Source organism: Tinamus guttatus, unplaced genomic scaffold (assembly GCF_059628265.1).
Source record: "Tinamus guttatus ecotype Peru unplaced genomic scaffold, ASM5962826v1 Tinamus_guttatus_pri_ptg000197l, whole genome shotgun sequence".
Lineage (NCBI taxonomy): Eukaryota > Metazoa > Chordata > Aves > Tinamiformes > Tinamidae > Tinamus > Tinamus guttatus.
In genome coordinates, this window is record NW_028288731.1 from 3,963,038 (window position 1) to 3,985,966 (window position 22,929).

General features: G+C 43.8%; 1 protein-coding gene across 2 annotated transcripts in view; it reads left to right on the top strand.

The window, feature by feature from the left end:
- The window catches only part of PARD3B (par-3 family cell polarity regulator beta), a 354,457-nt gene that overhangs the window by 236,567 nt on the left and 94,961 nt on the right, over positions 1-22,929 (top strand). For both annotated transcript variants that reach the window (XM_088523731.1, XM_010213086.2), the window contains one exon: positions 323-557. In XM_088523731.1, coding sequence (XP_088379857.1) covers positions 323-557 — 235 coding nt within the window. The remainder of the gene's footprint in view (positions 1-322; positions 558-22,929) is intronic.

The window sequence follows — 22,929 nt, forward strand, 5'->3', positions numbered from 1 at the left end:
GCTTTCTTTTCAGCTGATGGGGGTTAACAAGCCAGATCTTAAATAGCATAGTGTTTTACCACATGTCAGGGTTTTCCTGTCAGGAATAATAACTAGCAAACAAGTCACTGTAATAATTCTGTATTTAATTTGCAACAGAAACCTGCTTGAGTACACTAAATATGTTTAGTCTGATTTTAAAATTATTCAATTATGTGAATATGCACTGCGAGTCAGTTGAGCACTTTGTAGACACCAATGCTGTGTTTTGTGTCTTCCTACATATTTGGGTGTTCATAACTGAACCCTAACCATTCTCACTGCTGCTCTTTCGTCTGTGCAGATGGTTTCTCTGATAAGAGCTCTCACTCTGGTCAAGAAGCACAGAACATGGAGCCTGCCCCTCCGAGCAATCCTGAAACAGAAGAGGTAGAAGCCAAAGTAAAAAAAGACAAAAAAAACAGAGAGAAAGAGAAGAAGAAAGAAAAGAGCAAGGCTAAAAGCAAAGAGAAGAAAAGGAAAGAAGAAAGTGAAGACCTAGAAAAGAAAAAGAAGAAAGGCTTTGGTGTCATGTTGAGGTATGGTATTTAAAAAAGAAAATAGAATAAACCCATGCTCATAACATATGAAACCGCTGATATTCACATAAAGTGGAGGAAGATTTTTTTCAGTTGGACTCAGAATAGTGTTTATGTTATTTAAAAAGAAATCAGTTTATACTTTTACACCAAACTTGTAACTGAGGCAAAAGACATTTGGCAGACAAAATGTCTTTTTGTGCCTCTGAAATTCATTCCCATATGTCAAAAAAATTCAAGGTTTCAAGCTAAAAACAAGCGAGGGGTGGAGGATGGCTTTGCGGGGATTATTTCTGAGTAATACATGACCCACTCCCACACTCAGACCTTCACCTCTTCTTTCCTCGCTTATCTGCTTTTCCTTTGCATGCTTTGGGGAGAGTAGGATTGCTTGTGTTACTATAAACAGTCTCATAACATTCACAGTTGCTGAAAACTACTAGTTATGATAAAATCTTGTTTTTTTTTTCATTGCTTTAGCAATTGCCTGCAGTGGTCAAAACCTCAGCTTTCTCCCTGCACCCAATTGTTTGGATTTCTTCAGTGTCTTTTGGTTGTTTTTTCATCTCTGGAATTTCCAGAGACTGGCCAGGACAGCCTGATGCTCAGAAATGGTGGAGCAATGATCTTTGGGAATGCCTAGCTGTGCTGTACTCAGGCAAGTTTTGCACAAGGCGGAATCTGTGAGCGTGTTCGTGAGTCCTTGCCAAGAGAAGCAGCCAAAGCAGGACTTGCTACCCGAATGCAGAATAGGTGCACAGTTCACAGCGACTAGATCCCATGTGTCAGTGCTGGGCAAACAGACCCAGCCATGGTGCTGCCTTCGCATGAGCCTGTTCAGCCACAGCTGCAGGTGGCACTGGTTGTGGTTAGCGGCACTTACCCCACTTGAAGTTTGAAGGATTTTTCCCTTGGTCATTTCCTTGTTTTTGCCTGGAGCCTTAGGTATTGTGGGCACCCTAATTTGTCATCCCTGCTTCTTGTGCATGTTGAGTGTGTTCAAGTGGTTTAATTTAAGTAGATCTTTGAAATTAATAGAGCATATCTGGAGGAAATTTAATGACCTCCTGCAGAGAAGACAATGGGCTACAAGCCTGATTGTGTTACTGAACACTGTGAGGTTTAGGAGCCTTTTGGTGTTTCCTGGCATGCTGTATTGCAGAGCAGATGGGCGTGCACTCAAAAGCCATGGCTGTTGCTTAATCAAAGGTGCATGTAACCAGTAATCTAAAATTCAGCTGCTAAAAGGTCCCACTTACAGTAGTGCTCAATAGGACAGCACTATGTGAGCTTTCTTGCAGGTTCTGTAGCCGTGTTCTCTGGACTCAGCCCTGCTGTGTTATATTGACCCTACACATGGCAGGTTTTAGCCAACTCTCTTCCATGCATCATCAACAGGAATTCTCAAAATTGTCCCACCGTCTGTGAGGGCAGTGAGGATGTGTTGTCCAAAACACAGGCACGCTTGTGTGCCAAACTGCCATGGTTTGGCACTTATTAGGGAGGCAACGTGCGTGCCCCAGTCTGCATAACCCAGACGGGCTCTTCAGGACTGGGGAGGAGGCTCCCGCCTGTGCTCTGCACGCACATTTGTGTCCCACCGCGTAAGGAAACAGGGCTGAACGTGGAACTAGAGTCAAAACACTGAATAATGAGGACAGTGGCTTCAGCAACTCTCTTCTTGTGCATCCTGATGTCTGTTTTCATTCCCTTTTTTAGCTCCTTGCAGTAAATAGGTCTGTGGGAGGCAGAGAGGCCTTGGCACAGAGGTCTGACAGAAGCGGCACTGCTCTGGCTCGTGCATCGCTGACAGACTCGGTGGAGTTTTAGGCACAGGCTCTTTCTTACGGGGTGCGATGCCGGAGCCAGAAAGAGCCTGGGATGACGTCAAAATCCGAATCGCGCATTTGTGGCTGACACAAAAGCCTCACGGTATCGGTCTGCAGAGCCGGGGCAATAGGGTTCCTCTTGCGTGACAAACAATTGCATTTTGGTTGTAGGTGTGATTTTTATCCACCTGTTCTTTTCATGTGCTAGCTTTTTATTTTGATAGTCTCCCCAGCAGACAGTAAGTGCTTTTATTTACCTGTAGTTGTACTTATTTACCTGCGTGGCAGCACGAATGGGAACTTGTGTCTCACGCTGTTGAAGCTTTATATAAAGGCATGAAGATGGAGGCAACAGGTTGCAATGAAAAAAGGATGGGCTCTGTGTAAGAACTAACAGGTCATCTGGGAGGTCTTCTTGGCCTTATGAGTGTTTTTCCCAGAATTTACCAAAATGTTCATGAAAAAGAAAACTTATTCCTGAGAATACAGGAGTCCACGGTACCGCAGGCATGATCAAAATGAAAGAAGGGTGGTGACCTGTCAAGACTGAACAAGAGCAAAGAGCACTGGTTTACAGCAGAATTGTTTGGTTTACAGCAGCCTATGTTCTACTCAAGATGGGCAAAAATAGGCAGGTATTTTTGCAGGAAGAAACTGCTGTGAGTAACAAGGAGAGCAAAACCATACATTTTTTGAATGGGGAGATAGCGGGAGAACTTAAGAGGAGTTAGATACTGCCAAAATATTGGGTCGTAGTTTTACAGCAATCGGCAGAGTGAAAAGTGTTTGTCAGGAGGGCGAGGGAGGAGACTGCAGGAAGAGGTTTTAGATGATCAAATATTTCAGCAGCATGGCTGGAAAGGAACAGCCAGATCTCTCCTGACGTTGTGGAGAGGGAACTGGCATGGATTATTGGTTGAACATCTGTGGGAGGAAAAAGAGAAGCTGAAGATGGCAGAAAGTTGTGAGCTTCTGCAGCAGACAAGGTGACTGCTAGTTCCTGGTAGCATAAAAGGAAGAAGTAGAGCAAAGTATTTGGAAACAGAGATGACTTCAGTTTTTGGCCTGCTGCATTTAAATGCCAAGGAGAAGCTGCCGTGGGAGGCTTTAGGCATGTGGGCACTGTGTAGCAAGCAGACAGTTGGGTGCAGGAGGGGTCTCTAGGCGCCTGCGCAGGGGTCGTGGTGATGTTTGTGTTCCCTCCGAGGGGAGAGATCTGCAAAATGGGGAACCTGGGATGGAGCCCCTGCCAGACTGACAGGGGAGGCAGACCCAGCAGAAAAGAAGTTACAAAACCAGTTGGCAAAGGTAGGAAGAAAGAAAGGAACAAGATTATCTTGTCGGTACACTGTAGATTGACTGCAATGATTTTTTTTAGGCTAGTTGAGGGATTGGCAGCCATGCCGCTTTGGAGAGCAGGAGCCCCGTGCCGCTGCCTCCGCGTTGCTCTGATTCCTGGGCCATGTTGCTCGGAGTGGATCCGCGCTCAGCGGTGCCACACAGTAGGAAAACAGACCTGCTGAACCTGCGTGGAGACTGGGCTCAGAATCCTGCTCCTTGGCACCAGCTCCTGCAGCAGAAGGATCAGGAACCCGGTTTTGAGCTCTCCCAGGGGACGCGTGCAGGGACCAGGGCTCGGGTATCAAGGACAAAAGAGAGTTGAGTTTGAGGCATGAAGTATCTGCTGGAAGAGTCACGTTCATCCTTGCTGGGCTTTTTGTGCTGTTTTTGCTGTGTCATATGTGGCTGTAACAAGTTCTACCTTGATGTCCGTGTCAATTGGCTTGTTCCTGCCTTTTAATCAATAATAAGGCATTTCAAGATATTAAAAGCAAACCCAAGGATTTATCTGTAGTACAAGAAGGTGTAAGTGTTGGGCTTTAGTCTTTTGCATCTGAGATTTTTGAACATATTGGTATTGCTACTGCATGGGTTTTTTCTTTCTTCTCTTTTTTTTAATTTAACAACAGAAAATAGCAAAGCTGTTAGCAGTTGCTAACAGATTTCACTTAGTGCCTCATCTGTTGCTCAGCTGCTATTTACTTCTAGTTTCTAGTTCCTGGTCTTTTTTTCTTTTTCTTTCTTTCTTTTTTTTTTTTTTTTACACATACAAAAAAAAAAAAAGATTGCTTTCCCGTTAAGCTTTTCCTGGACTGGAGCTTTATTTAGGTGGCTGTGATTCAAGAAGACCATCAACAAATCGTACTTTTATTTTTGTGATTGTTGTGGGGTTTTTTTCTCTCTGATTTGATTTTTGTTGTTTTACTCAGTATTTCCAAATATGCACTCAGAATTTGGAGCTGCAGCATTTTTGACTCCTGCACTTGCAGCAAGATAAGTCAATATAGCGTAGGCCTCAGAGGCGGATGGCGCTCGTTGTTGCCGATTAACTAACTTCCTACCATGCAGAGCAGTATTTTATTAGGATGGAGATTGGGTAGAGTTTGTGCATCCCAATTTGGTTGTACGAATGATCTGTCTCGTTGAGGTCCCAGTGCATGTATCACCTGCTGTAGTACTGGGTTTGCATATGTGCTGTCCGAAGAACAGAAGCTGGTTTGGCTAACTGTATGTAACATTGGCTAAGCAAGCATTATTTTACTTTTTGATGTGTTCTGGCACATTGCACCATCATAACTCACTAAATAACCCAATGCTAGACAACAGAAGGCAAAGTAAATTGATATTGTATATCAGGAAAACAGTTACATTAAATGCTATCATTAGCAGAGCCGTGACTAAATTTATCCTGCAGTCACAGGAAGAAGCCAGTGTCTAGCACCAGTGCTTAAACCCTTTCCAAACAGATCCGATGTTCAGTTTTGTGCTAAACTTTATACGTTCCCTACAGATTCATTAAAAGCAGCAAGACTCAGCTGTAGCACGTGGAAATCTTGGTTCCTGCCTTTCCTCTTTTCAGGGCCTGGTGTGTTCTGAGAAGACTGGTCTGCCTCTAAGGAGCCTCCTTGTGTTCTTTTGAGAGGTGTTTGCATTTCCATGAAAAACGCTGTAGTGAAACAACATTTTCTCTGCTTTTAAGTCGAGCTAGTGCAGTGCGGTGGGGTCAGAAGTCGGTCCAAGCCCGTGCAAGGGGGCTCTGGAGGCTGCCTGGGAAGGTTCATTTACCCCCAGTGCAGCGTGGTGGAAATCCCTGACACGCTGCACTAATGCAAAACGCATTAGCGCTTGGTGCCAGAAACACGAAGCTCAGCTCACCAAAAGGTTAAACTAAAATAAAAAAACAATTATTCCGCAGTTTGCTAGGTGCTAAACTCCTAGATTTGAAATTTGTCATCTGTAGTTATTAATTGCCATGCTTTGAAGTCCTATCAGATATTCTTTTGTGACTAAGCATGGCTTTGAGTTAATTTCTAAATTAAGTTGGAGAAAGACTGAACCTTTAAATCACCAGGGGAATGTGACATCTGCCACACATTGCTGCTCTCTATCCTAATCCCACAGCGGTTGTTACGGACCTGGGGTGTAATAAATGCAAGGAGTCCGTGGCTCTCTTACTAGCTTTCCCAGATAGTGATTGTAAAATTTCTGGGTAGCCCTTTCAGCTTTATGGCTATGAAGGTAACTTAGCTGGTGGACTGCGGCCACACCAGTGAAATTTTAATAGCTAGTTCCCCTAGGCAGAGGCCGGCAGGCTGAAGTCAGGAATTTGGGGGATGTAAAAATCTAAGAGCAAGTGTGTAATTGGTGACTCAGAGGAAAGAGCTTTGCCAAACTGGAGTGCAGCGAAAAAACACCCTCTCATTCATCCGTTCATTAGTTCCACCTCTGGTTCAGGGGCTGGAAACCCTCCTCCTCCTAAATCAAAGTATTTAAGTTTTAAGCATTTAAGCGTAAAGTATTTAAGTTTGGGCTTTGCTTGTGTACTAGTGAATGCCTTCGAAATTGGTCAAGGTGGAAAATATCTAACTCTGCCAAATATTGCACGTATCTACAGCTTGAGACGTGTACTTATGCACGCACCTGCAAGTACAGCAAGCAGAGATGTATGTGCATATTAGTTGCATTTGCTTTTTCGTCTTTAGAAATAGTACGTTTTCTCACATAACAGTTCATCTTAAATCTTTACCTTCCATTTCACAATAGGAACCATGAATGCTTTTTTTGTCCCCTTAATTTGCCAATTTTCCTTTGAGCTAAGTGCCCTAGTGATTTTAATTTTTCATTCTAGATGGAAGACAGAAATGACCTTTTTTTTCATTATTACTACTGTAGGCCTTGTGCTCAAAATGATACTTTTTCCAGCCAGCAGAGTTGAGCCTGTAATGGTATTGCAGAGTAGATAGCATAATATATGGATATTGACTTCCATTAAGTGTAGCACTGTGATAGCGGATGGAGGGAATTTTTCTGGTCTGTGTTATGCTGAGAAGTTAAGCACGGGTGGGAGAAGTTAGCAATATAATGAAGAAAGAGCAAATAACATGAGGATCTGATTGACAGAGCGAGGCAGGGTTTGCCTGTGTGCATACGTATGTGTATACATGCACACATATGTGCATCTATATATGTGTAGGATGTTGGAAATAATGCACAGACGTGGATAGACAAAAGAAAAACAAGACTAAAACAAATTTTAGTCTAATTAAATTATAATTATTTTAGATGTTTTTGTCCTCAGTAGCAAAATGATCTGAAATGGGTCCTGCTTGTGTGTTTGATAGTCAGTTCCTGAGGGAGGTTAGTTACTCGGAGGCCTTGGTTGCTTTTTGCCTAATAAATATTTCTGCTTTCCAAATAGGTAAGTTGATAAATACAAGTCCGGCCCAAGTAAATGAGAGAGCAGGGATGCCCAATTGGTTTAATGTTTGTCATGAGTGTAAAATATAAAGAAGACCAACATCTCACATGATATGTTTCACTTTGGTCCTTTTGCTCCACCATATTGATCCCTCCTTACTTGCATTCACAGGCAGACTAAGGCAGAGAAAAAAACGGGGTTTTGTACTCAGAGCATCACATGGACTGCCTACTAAAGGCTTATTTGTTTAATTAAGCATCTGTTCTCCTCTTAATATGCATGCATAAATCTCATTAACGTTAGATGTATGCAAGCGTAGTGAAGAAGAATAGACCCCTTACTCTCATTACTGAACTTGGATAAGGAGATTTATATTTACTTAACGGATCAGAGCAGAAAGTTCCCTGTGACTGTTTAAAAGGCCTGGAATTTGCAAACTGGCTGTGAGGACTATGCTTTTTGTAGAGCACTTGCATGTTCACTTCAAGTTAAAATATCATTATTCAAGTCGTTATTAATCAAAAAGAGCAAGCATGCTTTGTGTGGGTAATGTGCATCCAAATTCTGTGATGTGCCTAGTTAAACGTCCCCCTGCCCCATCAGTGTGCACCTCTGGGCATCTCCCACCTGCTGCAATGCAATGAGGCCCCGGCCCTGTGCAGATGTGAGCGTCCTGGAGGGGACACATCTTTTAAGCGTGTCCAGATGTCTCCCACAAAACCTCTTCTGCAAAAAATGCCTTAAGAAGCAGAGTGTGTTCTTGCTGGTATCCCCTCCTCAAGAACACTGCGGGGATGTGTTTATCCTCCACTCAATAGCCTTGCCTATTATTTGTTTTAAAATCCATCTCTGGGCTGAGGATAAAACTTGAATACCAGGTTTTCCGTATAAGTTATGGTCCGTGGGGTGTTGCTGTGTGGTGTGTTTGTGCGTTGCGGTCAAAGATCCTGAAGGGTTTAAAGCCGAGGTTTAGACTTGAGGCTGCCTGAGCTGCATTTTAACTGATAAATACATATTTTCTGCAGAAATGCAGTACAGACTATGAATTCTACCTTGAGACACAAAAGTCTGCCGTGTTGATTTTCTGTCTCAGTATTTCTTATCGTATGAATTTGGTAAATGCAGGGGGAAAGATGAGAATTAACAGAAAAATGATACAGGGTGGGGGGGCTCCTCACAGATCCCTTAACCACAACGTGCTGGCAGGTGCCAGTTTAATAGGTATTGCCATTAACAGCCATCTGTAGAGAAAATGAAATGTGCTCATCGCGCTGAATTATGATTTATGCCAGACAAAGCAGTCAAACCAAAGTAATATTTATATTTTAATGTGGAGTCATTGATTAAATGCACATGGCATCTCAAATCCAGTTGACATTTTAAGCTGAAATGATTGCAGACATGTAGCCATTTATTTAACTATTACTTTAAAAAATGTGTCTCCACTTGTTATTAATAGAAGAAAGTCAGACCCGGCCAATATTTCAGTGGGCTGACCTTTTGTTTTGCTGACTTATAAAAGGAACAAAGCTCCTTCGAGGGCACCGTCTTGGAGAACATCAAGTGCGCTCGCTTCAGAAAAGCCTGACCCTTTGAGCCTCCCTGGCCCTCTCTCCCGTTGTCCCTTTTGGTTTTTTGCATGGGACTTTGGAGGGATGATGGCCAAGGAATTATTGAAGATTTAGGAGCAGCGTCTGGGAGGGCCTTTGCTTCTAGTGCTTCTAGCCGACTTCCCGGCTGCCTTCGGTTACCTCGCTTAGCTGCTCCAGGCCTCGCGTATCCTCATATAAAGGCTATCCTTTATGCTTGGAGAAACTAATAGTAGTAGCATTTCCCTGCTTCTTGTAGTCACTGCTAGGTTAAATATGTTAACTAGAATGCTGAGAAACAGCTTGGCTACCTCCAGGAAAGAATAGCGGGCAAATAGCTTTATTTTTAAGAAAATGAGCATCTAAAAGCAGTATGATTTGTGTGATTTCTCCTTAAAATCTCTTCCTCCCACTTTTCTCCAGTGATTCCCTTTTTTCTTCCTCTTAATCTCCTGTTGTGCCATCCCTCCTTTCCACATTGCATCTCCCAAGTCTCTCTTTGACCTTTCCTCATTATCACTCACCTTCCCATCCACTTTTTGCAAACTTTGGTCTTTTTTCTCTTTGGCGGGGGGGAGAACCTGAAACAAGCCTGGTCCGCAAGCTTCAGTGCTTGTTTTATACTTTCTTGGCAGAAAAAAAAAATGTTTTTTCATTTAAACCTTAACACGGGCAGATGTGTTTTCTCCCCGCCGGTTGCTCCTCCTTCTCTCCTACTCGGCCCTCGCAGAAGTGAGCAGCACCTTCCCGCTTTGCCCAGAGCCCCCACGTGGGCCGTCATCCCCCGTAACCCTCGAACCCGCTCGTGAGATGGTCCCTAAAATTTGCCGTCTCCCGCAGGGCGCTGTAGACCCGACCACGCCAAAGCAGCAGCGCAGCCTCTTGAACTGGGCTCCCAGCGCTCTCCCTCTCCGGGCCTCGTATCCCCTGCTCTGGAAACCCGGATTACAGTATCTTAGTAGAACAGATACCTTAATGTTCTGGTTTTAAATTGGCGAAATAAACTGTTCAAAGGACTTTCAGTTCTTTCCAAATAAGTTTTCCATATCCTTTATGCTGTTTGGAGGTTTTGGTGCTTGTTTCTATTCATTTGCTCCTAAATTATTCAGCTTCCCTAATTGGCAGTGAGAAAGTATGGCTAAGGAGCTTGCCCTGGTCAAGGCTTTTAGTCATCTTAGTTCATTAAATTACTGATTTTTGTTTGTTTTAATGCAGTCTGCGCTGTAAATATAATTCTCAATACAAGACTTCTGTCAAATTGTGAAGGTTTTGTAAAATCTCCAAGCCACTGTATGGCTGCAGAACATTTTACCCTAGCTTTATATACCCTACATAAAGTTAGTACCCTATATATATAGGGTATTTATGTAGGGTATATGCAGCTGGGGTTATGTACCCTAAGTTTAGGGTATGTGCTGTCTCCACGCCGCTTCCCTGGGACTGCCCGACCTGCCTGTGAGCTGCCATACCCGCGAGCGGGGAAAGAGCCGAGTGCAGAACCGGCTCGAGTCCCTGCGGCCGAAATGACCTGGGTTTGGCTTGTGTTGCCTCCGCTGCATGGAAATTACTATTGCAAATCTGGGTGGCAAAGATACCTCAGTGTTTGACTGACCTGCACGTTTGTGCATGCTTTGATGGGGGGAAGGAGCCCACTTTTCTATGCAATAAGTGCTCTGTCGGTCTAATTAGAAGTACAGCAAGTTTTAGAGATCTGAAGGTTGATAACAAAAATATTCCAATGGCAATAAACTTATTTAGTTCATGCTCATGTTATTTATTCCAGCTTAAATACCAGCTGCTTCTTGTGAAGATGTTTAAAAGTGGAGAGAATGAGGTTAATCTTTTCGGGGTTTAGACCAGAGTTTAAAGAAATTGGAAGAAGATGATCCTGTCATAGTGGAAAAAAATCACTACAGGCCTTGGACCTATTGCAGAAAACTTATATTATACCATAGACCGCTGGCCATGCACTTAATGCACTTGAAAATGGAGCAGAGAAAAGGTAATCTTCCACTGGGAAAGAATTTTTTAAAAAAGAAAATACCCAGCCCACAACCCTAGAGTAGAAAAAATTCTCAGAGGATTGAGGTTTAGAATAACTAAATAGTTCAGGATTTACCTCAGCGATTCAATAACTTACTGAGGCCTCAGCCCAACAGAGAACAAAGCAATAAACTATGGCTGTATTATATGCTCTGCTGTCGTCTTTGCACGAGATCTTTATTAAAACAATGCATTCATGCCATAGTAAAAGGCTACAGTGGAGCTCAAATTCTAATACAGAGGTAACTCTTTTGGAGATGTGTATATATATAATTTACAGAAGTGTATCCGCCCAGAGTCTGTTTTTGTTTGTTTGTTTGTTTGTTTTTTACCTTTGCCATTTTAAATTGTTATCTGTATTCTTGTTCTTTTACGCCACTGCTAGACTAGTGCATGCATCTTTAGCAGTATGATATAATTAACTTGCAGAGTATGTGGTAACGGCCCAGGCGCTCTGAGACGGTGTCTGCCGAAGGGCAGGAGGGGAGGTGGTGGATACAGGTGTTGGACCCTGCAGGGGAGGCACAAGGAGGGTGCCAATGGCTCCCTGCGCTCCAAGGAACCTCTCCGGATCCAACAGTCTCCTCTTCCGCGGGAGATGGACGCGCGCCGACCTGGTGCAGGAGCGTATGGAACGGGGTGCTGGGTCGATGCCTTCGCGGGGTGCCCAGACCTTTTGTTGACCGGGGCTGTCAGTTTGTTTTTCTGGGTCTTTGTTTATTTTGGTTATGTCTGCTGTTTGCTGAGTACCTAGGGGCACAAATGACCCATAAAAGATAAATTTATTGGTCAAAGGCTCAGTCACTGCCATGAGGCTGCTTGCTTGCGATAGCGCTGGTTGCTGTTGATTTTGATACCGTGTTTGTTGCAGTGATACTGTGATGCCTTTGCTCCATAATTAAAACTTAGTGGAAAGGTCTGGTGTAGCTGTTCCAGGTAGCTGACAGCTTGATGAATCTGGGCTGTCACAGCTCACGTGGGTTTCTTTGTGAGGAGCCACGTGTGGTGGCTTTGGAAGATGCCCGGCAGCCGAAACCAGGCTGCTCCCTCCTGTAGACGTGAACGCGCGTCCAGAGGGGTTGAGCATTTCATGACGTCTGGCTGTGCTCAGACCAGCACCATTCCTAAGTTTCCACAAAGCTAAATGGAAAATTATGTTGAACATCTAGGTTTCCGTTTAATGATGCGAGGAGATCATCACGCAAGGCAGATAGGGACCCAAAACAAGCCTGTGAGTATAAAGGCTGTCGCAGAAATCTGTCGTATAAATCAGAGGAGATTTCATATACAGCAGTGATCAGAGAAAGGGGAAAGATAAAAAAAAAATAAATTGGTTACATAAAATGTCATGCTAATTTATAAGCTAAAGTGAGAAGATTGTAAATGAAGCACTGAAGGAGTTTTTCACCCTGTTTGTAAATATTGAATTAAAGAAGCAATAGGAAGAATAAAATCAAGCCCAGGTTTTGCTTAGTAGCCCTCTCAAGTACTTGGTTTCAAAGGCTGGCTGAAAAGAGGAGAGGAAGACCAAAATAAAACCTCAGCGAGGAAGGGCAGGGGGAACCTAGAAAGCAACTTAAATTGATGTACTGTCTGCATACAAATAATTGAAGCCATGAGATTTAATTAGAATCACCCAGCGGCTCTTGCTATCAAGAACAAAACAGTGGGCCTCAAACAAAATCTCACCACGTGTGCTCAGGGAATTTTAGGGTGCAACGTAAGGGTTTTGCCCTCAGCTATGAATAAAAGTATTCAGTGCGGAACAGCTCAAGCTGGGGGTGCTGCAAGGCCCCTGGGTGCCAGCTTCAAGGCTGACCAAATGCGCGGTAAAAGCGTCGTGTGATCAATCGTATTGAATGCACTGAATCAGCACAGATGACAACCCCTCCGCCCGAGCGCGGGGAGGTCGTTACAGCCCTCCCGCTCTGTTCCGTGTCCATCCGTCTCGAAACTCGGCTTCACAATAATTGTCATCTCTCGGAGGGAAAAAAAGAAAAAAGAAAGAAACTTTATTAAAGTCAACATAACTGTAGTGGTTCTGAAAGCCGGAAAAAGGAAACCGAGGAGAAATTATTGTAACAAGCAGGTTCGTAGCCTGTCTTTTAGAAGCACAGCTAAAACTTGTGCATGTAAAAGACAACAGAAAAATTGTAGGAGCCCAGGCTAAGTTTGCACGCCCAGTGATGGGGTAAACAGTGAAAATGTTTATTGTTTCCTGGCAAAAATAGAAGAAATAAGGATTAGCTGCAAAAGTGCTCAGACCTGAGTGTAGAAAATGAAATGTTAACTGAGGGTGACCAGGATGTGACCAGCATGAAGGGGAAGGTTTGGGGACCCTCAGTAACAAGGAGCTATTTCAAAATGTTTTTTGAAAGCAGCCTGCTGGTCTTGCTGAAGGAAAAACCAGCAGATATTCCAAGGAACTGTGGATTGGTCATAACCCACGCAACAGAGTGTTTCCATCAAGCAGCACCCTGATGGGAGGGAGCCGCATCCTGACCTTGGGAGGTTACAGAATTCCCGGAGCAGTTCCGTGCGAGCGGGAACGCAGCGCAAAGGCTCCAACGTGCCACAGCGGATCTCTCAGAGAGGAGCGGGTCAATTAAAATACTTCATTTTTACTCTAGCTTTCTCCTTTCTGAAACCTTCTTGGTATAATTAGGCTGAAGTACTCATTGAAAGAGTTGCTTTAATTAAAATCCAAGGTAGCTTTTTTTGTAAAAATACAAGAGAATATGACAATTTTGAAATTCAGAAAAATCAACCTGTGATGTTCCTGATCTTTGTAGCGGTTGGCTTTCCAGAAAAGCAGAGAGAAAATGCTTACCAAATGAGCTAGTAACTACTGCAGTTTGCTTGCTTGGTAAAATGTGCCAGCCTATGAAAACAGAAGGATAGCATATTGTAGAATATAGAAGGATAAGGACTGTGGTAATTACTGAACCTTAAGGTGTAACTACGTAAAAAGATGCACGTGATGTAGGGGCAAAACGTAACCTCTTTGTATGTTGAAGAGCGGCAATAACTTCACAAAACGTGGCCTGTGGTGGCGTTACCGGAGCAGGGAGCAAAGCCGGGGAACGCCAAGCGGCAGCAGCCCGTGGCTGTGGAGGGCACCAGACAACGAGAAAACCGCACAAAGCAGCAGCTCTTGGGCGTGCGGGAAGGGCCTGGCGGCGCGGCGCGCTCGGCGAACAGCAGAAGGGTGTTCGGGAAAGAGGCAAGGTTATGCATGCAACTTCTGAGGTATTTTTTAATTGACCCAGGGTAGACGTTTTGATGGAGCCGATAGAAAGGTTGCAGATGGTCTGTATTAAACAGTCGCTTTATATTAGATGCTGTTGTATCCTGCGCCTAATGATTGAGTAGTCTCCTGTGGAAACACGTATTTACCCAGAGCTCATAAGGAGCAGCTTCAGTTCTGTGCATATTTCATCTGTCACTGAATTAAGCTGAAAAGTCTACGGGTAACCAGATCCCTTGGATGGAAGGACTGGCCTGATGCTTGTTCGATAAAGATATTTTTTTCCGTACTTAAACTCCCAGGTTCTTTCTGAAATGAAGCCACTGTGATTGCACTTGAAGCCATAGGCTATGTCGACTTGAAAGCCCAGCATGTAAAAGACAGGCTTTGTTCCAGATATGTTTTTCATAGTTTGCACCGTGCAGTGTAGACAGGTTTAGGTGGAAGGAGAGTAATGATATTAAGGGAGAGCTGCTATGAGCATTTGCAGCTTCATTATAACTGGCTAATGCTATTAGGGGAAAAGAGCTGTGAGAAAGTCTAGAGACTCCAATTAAGTAATACTGATATTTTCAGCTTTTGGAGCAGACAGTCTGAACTGGGATTGCGAATCACGCCAGAGAAGTGCTAACTAAAACCCAGTTCAGTCCAAGAGCCTGCATCCAGGCTAGCCCTTACAGCCTAGTGCAGAATCAATAACATTGTAAGCTATTTTACTCGCATCATGTGAAAACATGATCATTTGCCCTAAAAAAAAAAATCATTTTTAATGTTGTAATCTTTTAATAGTGAGTTGTCCCTGTAATTCATTACCCCCTCAGCTGCGGGATGAAGCGGCTGTGTTCTGGTTTGTCATTATTCTCCACGGCGCATGGAGAACAGGCCGGGCGTTAAATGGCCCTCCCGCACGGGCTATAGATGCGCCAGTGCCTTGCTGTGAGATTGCATTTAGTTCCAGGATCTCTGGTGCTTCAAAATATCATGCATTCGGCTGCCGTGATGAACAAAAGCCTCTGATGAGTTTATGTAGGTACTCTAGAAGTAAAACCGAAGAGAAACAGCAAAGAATGGAAATAAAATGTTGTTTTCTTTCACAAGTGACTGGCTGAGTGCAGAGTACAGAGGAAAAAGTAATAAATTCATGTCAGGAGAGAAACAAATGTAATAGTTGAAATATTATACGGCCATTTCTACATGAGTGTGTGTAGATATATAATGTGAAATACAGTATAATCTTAACATTGTTATGTACATACTTATGACTGCACTGGCTCATTACCCATTGCATCAAGGATGCTAAAGTGTTTATTATGCTATTTACCAAATTATAGCTATTTCCTGAACAGCCGGCCCCCACCGAATATGCTTGCATTGTGTCCATCTTTAATAATGAAGTCTGCACTTCAGGGCAGAAACGTAGCCTGGCGGTGATCAGCAGGAAATAAGAGAGAAATTGGTAATCTCTTTAGCTTTACTGTTTTCTGTTGTTTATTTGTCTCTCTGAAGAACTCATTTAGGGAACTCGGGCCGCATAGGTCAGGCAGATGATTTTTTTAGTGGATACTAGGAAGTGGGATGAAGAGCAAATGAACGGTCAGTTTTATAAAGTGTTTTTGTTTTGTTTTGCAGCCACGTCTGAGTTTAGCTAATCCATCTTGTTTGTAGTAATTTTAATAAAAAATACCAGTATACCACTTTATTATCACCGATTATTTTTTTTGCAGCATCTCAGCAAGTAGATAATATGGGCTACATATAAATAAAGCAATGTTGGCAGGGAAATCTCCCCTGAGGGTTGACAGACCATTCCCTCTGCCACTGTCCCCTTCTAGCACAGCTTCAGTAGTAGGTGTGATTTTAGTAATTTCATTTTGGTCATTGCACATCTTGGAAATGGTGGGTATTTTTTAACTTGTTTTCTAAAAATACCCTAGAATAACACTGGAAGACTGGAAGTATTTTAAAAATCCAGTCTACTCTTGGCCATATATGGCGTGCATTTTTCCACCTTTTTTCCACTCAAATCTTGGACAATGAAAGTAGATGAGTCAGCTGCACATACTGTTCCTCTGGCTTTGTAATGCTGCTCCAAAATGTAACTTGCAAACTCAGTGAAGCAGTGTTTAATCATAAATCTGATGTTATTTCATTTTAATGTTCAGAGAAGTCTCTGCTAAGGTTTAAGAAAATTGTTCAAAATAAAATATAAATGTTGGCATGTAATCCCATCAGTTATTAAAAAAAACAGTCCAATCAAGCTGTAGGTTGGCTTTGTAGCTCAAAATGCCTTAATCCGCAGGGAATGCCCTATAATGTATGAAAGCAACGTCTTAATTTATCACAGGGCTCATTACTTCTGAGTTGTGCTCTGAATAGCTGTACTTAACTTTTCATAGATAACATACAATGAAGTCTTGTTCATGATGCGTTCTAAAAAATGGGGTTTATTGTGTTTCTTTCCCAAAGAAAAAGGATGTTTTTCCTTAGCACGGAGGTAATTGCAGCGCCTGCTGGGGTTGGGGGACATGCTAGTGGCTCTGCAAAGTGAATGTCCCCCAGGTCTCTGCAGCCAGCGGGGGAATTGGGGCAGTTCTGTGGGTGAAATTCAGCTGGAGCCTCTTGAGTTTTCCCCTCCCCCTGTAAGGTCAGTGCTTTGTACTCATTTCTCATCTGCTTGAGCGCGGTAGTCTGGATCGGTTTATTAAATACTTGAGCTTGAGTTGAAAGTACACCGAAGACAGACATGTGTTGAACATTATTGTATGTGTTTGGACTTTGAAGAACCTCCCAAATCTATTTAGGATTTTGTACGATGAAGAATCGAGTTCTCTTTTAAGGTACTTGAATCTACCCAACTTGCTGCCAGTTCTTGCTGCTAGCAGAGATGCTCTCCAGCCCCAGCGTTGTTCATCTGCATTCGATAAGGCTGGCAAATGTCTTTGATTAGGGTGTTTTCTCGGAGTGGCCGTTCAGAGGCAGCCTCCTCCTGTACTCTGCTGTGTCTCATAAAGGAAGGTTTTCCACATTAGTGAAGCACTTAATTACATTGAAGCAGCGTAGTTGCTTTGGGTTTTAGACTTACTTGGGCTGTAAAAGCGAATCGTAACAAACGTTACCATCTGCTGTGCGGATGCCTCCGGGCCTCTCCCTCCCCGCACCCCACCAGCCTCTTCCCTCGTTTCATCCTTATTGTCTGATTCCAAATCTTGTCATGGCACTTAAGGCACGGAGTAGCTTCAAGGCATGAAGCAGGAGCTCCGCTTTTCCCAGGGAAGATGCCAGGCTTGTTCTGTGAATTAAAGGTTGCTCCAAAGGTTAGCCAGAGCGGTAACAGCACCTTTTTTTTTTTTTTTTTCTCCCTGAAAAGTAAACTTGACACATCTATCAGGTCTGAGACTGGAAATTTCTGGCTTCATAGAGGAAAACGTGTCACCGTGGTGTATGTCGTCTGACCTAACTATCCTAGAGATTTTTGTTCCATTTATCTCCTACTCGCTTTATATAATGAAGGAAGTCTCCGTAGGCCTGATCAACCGCGGCGAGTGAGTGAAACATAATGGTTTCAATCAAGCTTTCTGCTTACCCAAGTTAGTTGTTACTCTCCAGTCAAAGGTGCCAGCTCTCACCTTGGAAACCAGGAATAATTATTCTATTCACAGACATTTTCTAGGTATTTCAGTAGCCACCGGTCACAACCTTGTGCTTAAATTTGTAAGATGCTGCCTTCTTTTTTCAGAATTCTAATACTGTATGCCCTTCAGAAGAGTAAACTCCCCGTGACCTGAATTTGTGGAGGTTTGTGATGCTCTCCGACGTGCCTGCCCGGAGCCCCTGTTCCAGGCCTGTGCGGGGGCCCCGGGGACGCAGCTCCGGCAAACCCGGGTTGCTGCTTTTCCTGCAGAGATTTATCTACAGCACTGAAGGAGCTCCCGAAAGAACTGAAGCAGAAAGCTTTAAAACTCATGTACTGCACAGTTTATTATGACTAAATTACCTGCAAGAGCACCTCATTTCATCTCCAGGCAGAAGAGAGGAATTGGAAGCCAGCTAAAGAGCAGCCAGGGAGGGATGTGGAAGGCAGCGAGAAGGGTGTTGGGGTATTTGAAACCTCGGCAGCCCGAGTGCCAGGGGAGCAGGGCCTGTTCTTTTTGTTACCATTTTTTTTATTTTTTTATTTTTTAAGGAAAAAAGGTATAGCAGAGATTTCTTTCACCGTGCATGTGTTTTGGATTATCTTTCCCCAGTGAACATTCATTGCAGACATTTTTGACTTCTGGCATCCTGCATTTGTGCAAGGAGGTTTCATGTGGGCAAGGCATGACCCTGAAGGTAATTACCTTGGCAATTTTAGCGTGCTCGTTACTAGAAACAGAATGAAGAATTATGTTGTGGCTCAGGTGAGCACATAGGGGTGGATATTTCTGCAGAGCTTTTCTCCTTTTCTTGCGTCTGAATGCAGGTATCCAACCTAATGCACCTGAATGGTCCATCTCAACTCAAAATAAGTGAAGAAATCCTAGTTTTCTCTTGGCATATTTCTCTTTCAAACTGCTTCAGGCCTTCACAGTCTGGAATATCACAGTAAAAGAAAAAGGATGCAAGCACATATTTAGTTTTGTTTTTTATTTTTAGAAGACTAGAAGACTCATTTTATCCTACTTCTGCAGGGAGAGAGTGAATCATTTATAGGAGACATGAGTGTGGTTGTTTAGTAAAGAAGTGAATAATAAACTCAGTGAAGATTCACTTTAGTGAAGGCCTGTAGGGTTGATCTGGTCAAGGACTCTTCACGTTACAAACAAAATTTGTGTCTTTCATAACATTACAAGCTCCTTTTACATCTGCATGTGGCAATGAACTTGCAAAAGAGCTTCCTTTTTTTATCTGAAGATTCTTAATTTCTTTTGCTCTTTCTGTGATGAAGAGGGACTTGAAACTGAACAGTGTCACTGCTAAGGTTAAAAAATCTTTCACTGTGGAAAAGGTTTTCCTTTCCTTTTTAAAGACAAGAGCTGCTGCCACAAAAGAGGACAAATGAGGTGAAAATACACATTCATGGAGCTAGAACAGGCACCTTCAAAGTAAGAGTTGAGGATGCAATTATGAAAATGTCAACAAATACCCAGTAGATGTTTTATATTATGCTTGTAGTTGGATCCCTTTCTACCCCAACTGACTCTTTATACAGGAACTGCAGATTCTTCCGCCCTTGCTCCTGCTCGGGCTGCTCATCCCACGCGTGCAGGTGTTTCACTATTGCTTTGAAACTAGCCCTTGCGATGACCCTAGTGCATCTCCCCGGAGCTGTGTAAAGCCCATATAAACAGAACGAGGATGTGTTAGAGGCACTTATAATCATGCTGTGTGGGGCCTAGGGCTCAGTCTGGAGGTGGAGAATGTGTGTCTAAGGTATGGAAAGCTTAATTGGCAGCCTAAAAAAAAAAAACAACAAAAAAAAACAGTGACAAGTAACCTGATAAATGGCACAGACTGTTAATTAGATGTCTAAATTTACCGATTGTGTCAGGAAAATTAGGACACTGGGAACAATATGTCCCTAAGCTGTTCACTAAACAACTGCTGTGCTACTTATTTATATTTATCTGATGAAAAAGTATGTGCTGAAAGGAGCACGGGAGGAAATCTCTGCGCTCTCACTAGTCGGAGGCTCCCAGATCCCTCTTCTCACACAGCCTCCGTGTCCTGATATTCCCCAGCCTGAACTGGTTATTCTAATCCGTGGCCTGAGGAAGGTGTGAGCTCGTAGAGAATTTTGATAGCGGTTGTGTAGGAGGGAGCCACGGGGGACTTCTGCGGGCGAGTCCAACGCACACCAATTCCTCTTGGTCTCGTTGGTATCGGATCAGGCCTGCGATGACGCTCGCAGGAGGGAAGTTCGTTTCCTACTCGTGATTCTCGTTTCAATACGCGTGCATTTAAATAAGCGTGTACTGCAGAACGCAGGCTGTTTACACGTGGGCATGATTATGTGCATGTTTAAACATGTTCCTCGCTAAGTGAGCAAACATTTACACAGGTACCCGAGCAGCGAGCCATTTGCTGGCTCCTCCTGCCCTGCACGTCCTGCTGCGCTCGGGTCGCGGGGACCGACCCGCTCTCTACGTTTCTACATTGGGGTCTTTACTCTTCATCCCTATGCACGTGGTCCTGGCAGGACTATTTGCTTGAGACGCAAAAAGAGTGTTCTAAAGGGTTTTAAAAATTTGGTTGCTAAAAGATTTGAGTTGTTTCTGATGCTGTAGGTTTTAGCTTGCTGGCGGTGCTTTTGCCAGAGCCTGGTTTGGGCAGCTCGGTTTGGGCGGCTCGGTTGGGGTCTGATTCGGAGAGGAGCTGGCACAGGAATGTCAGGGCCGGTGCAGGCAGCGCGTCGGCGGGGCGGGCGTCCCCGCTCGCTGCGGCTCTGCTGCCGGCTCCTCGGAGTGCCCGCTCACCCGGGCCAGGCACAGCACGGGAACGAAGTGCGGCCCCACGACCCATCTGCAGGGCTCTCCTGGGCCAACGAGAGAGGAGCGCTCAAAGAGACAGGTCAGCAGCAGAGCTGTAACCTCCCGCCTGAGCAAATGGTCTTTTTTTTTTCTTTTTTTTTTCCTGTATGCTAATGTAAAGGACAGGGTCTTGCATGTGTTTTTTTTTTTTTTTTTCTCTAAAAGAGTTCAGCTGAGAAGTTCTAAGTATTTCTGAAAGTAGAAGTAGGTGGGAATGAAGAAGTACTGAGTGTATACTTAATTATTTTCACTTTTTTTTTTTTCAACCTTGGCATGAACAATTTGCTCGCTGCATGAAACGCGCTCTGCTATACAATTAATGTCAGATCAAAATAGCCTTGTTTATTTTGATTGTAGTCCCATTTGTTCCAGTAGCTATTTATTTTTGTTGCTAAAGCAGGAGGAAAAAAACAAGCTTTTTTTTTTTCAATATGCAGACACCAGCGCTGAGAATTTATTTTAAATAATCTCATATCAGCAGACTGGCCATGTAAGGTGCAGGTGGCTGGTCTGCTTTGGGCAAATGGGGCTTGCGAGCCCATCCCTAGCCCCTGCAATCCTCACAGTGCCCAAAGCACGGGCAAGTTTATGTGATTCTGCAGAGAGCGTCTTGAGGATTCCGCAACTAAGGACGTTTCCACCATCGTTCCTTGCCCTTTTCTCTGCTTTACTGCAGAGGCTTCTTCCCAAGAACATAGCAAGCAACTGGTCCAACCCAAAGACATGTTGTGGGGAAGGAAGAAACACCGGGTTCTGCAGGTCTGGGGAGGCAAAACTTTGCACCTTTGAAAGTTGCCATATATAAGCAAATTAAGAAAGGTGGGGGGAAGGGGAGTATGCGTCAGACCTGTGGTTAAAAGCCTATTGAAAGATAAAGCAGGTTTTCTAGTTCTGCATGGCTTTAACAGGCTTTAGAAAGTACTAGAAGTGAATACAATAGCTTATTCATGTGCCTTAAACTTTTGGTCAGTGGTGGTGCGGGGAGATCACGCAGTTTATATGGAAGTAAATTCATGACAGTTGCCAGTGAATTCTTATTTAACACTGAGCTATCCTACCGAGTTCATCCTTCTCTGCTCAGTCTTGGATGACTTTCCAGGAAATATGGGGCAGCTTGCACTTTCCAAATTTATGCTGTTAAAAAGCACTTACCTTGTTATGTAGTTGCGCTTACAAAACACTAGAAGGCTTTGAAACCTCGCAGTCTTTATCCTGTGCTTTCGGACTGCAGCATTACGCTGCCTCAACTGCTTCTGGAACGGCACCGGTAAGTTCCACGAATGTCCTCAAGTAAGAAGGTGCTCCAGCCAGGCTCCAAAAGTGGATCCCATCTGGTCTCATGATGATGAAGGATTATCGGGTGGAAAGCAGTCTGGTAAATAGCTACATCCCCAATCTAACATAGTCGCCAATCGCCTGGAAAGCACATGTAGGAGCAGCAAGCCAGAGGAAATGTGCACCAGCTGGCTTGTACAGGAGCTCTGCAAGGACAAGGATGCATTGCAGAGGCTGTCCTGGGTGCAGAAAAGATTGAGATGACACAATTTTCAAATTGATGCTAGCGAAGGGAATTGCAGTCCCTGCGTGTTCAAATTCAAGTGGCATCACAGGCCGATGAGGCACCTTCCAGCCACAGATTCCTAGCGGATTCACCAAGTGCTACAAGACTTTAAGCCAGTGTGTCAGAATGTAGTCAAATCTAGGATTAGCAGTGACAAAGACAAGTGACTGCACTGGTTTAACTCATGGTTTTGTGTTTACGCTGCAATAAGAGCTCAGGAAAGGAAGAGTTTGGATATTGCTGGCAGCAAAGAGCCAGAAAGCTTGATTGCTGGCAAAAACTGCATCTGATGATTTATGATTATTTCTGCTGCAGATCCAGTTGCTATAGTCCCCTATGTTTGTACTGTAGGGCCATGGAAGGGTTAGAGGTGAGATCTAGAACAGGGCAGGGGGAAGCCCATAGTTTGCTTTCCTAGAAACAAGGACGGAATTGGAACCGGTGGCAGTCAGGCTCATGAATGTGTGACTATGGCCAGGGCAGGTATGGTTTGTCTGCCCAGGTTGAAAACTAGCCTTCAGGATGGGTTCAAGGGCTTGGGGTTCAGGCTGGTTTGGTTGTGCTTTTAGGGGCATGTCAACAGTAGGTGCCAAAAGCTGCAAAGAGTCAACATCAGCCCTGATTAAGGTCATAGGACTGTAGTTTAGGTCTAGGATTAATGCATGGAGTTAATTAAGTTAAAAGTTAGGGTTCAGGAAAAGTAGTGCCGGCACAATGCCGTGGTGTTGGTGATTCAGGTTGTGAATTGAGTTAAATCCCAAGCTTAATAAAGGCTTTTCCTCATTTATCTTAATGTTTTCCTTATGGATATACAACTCTCTTCCATATCTTGATCAAG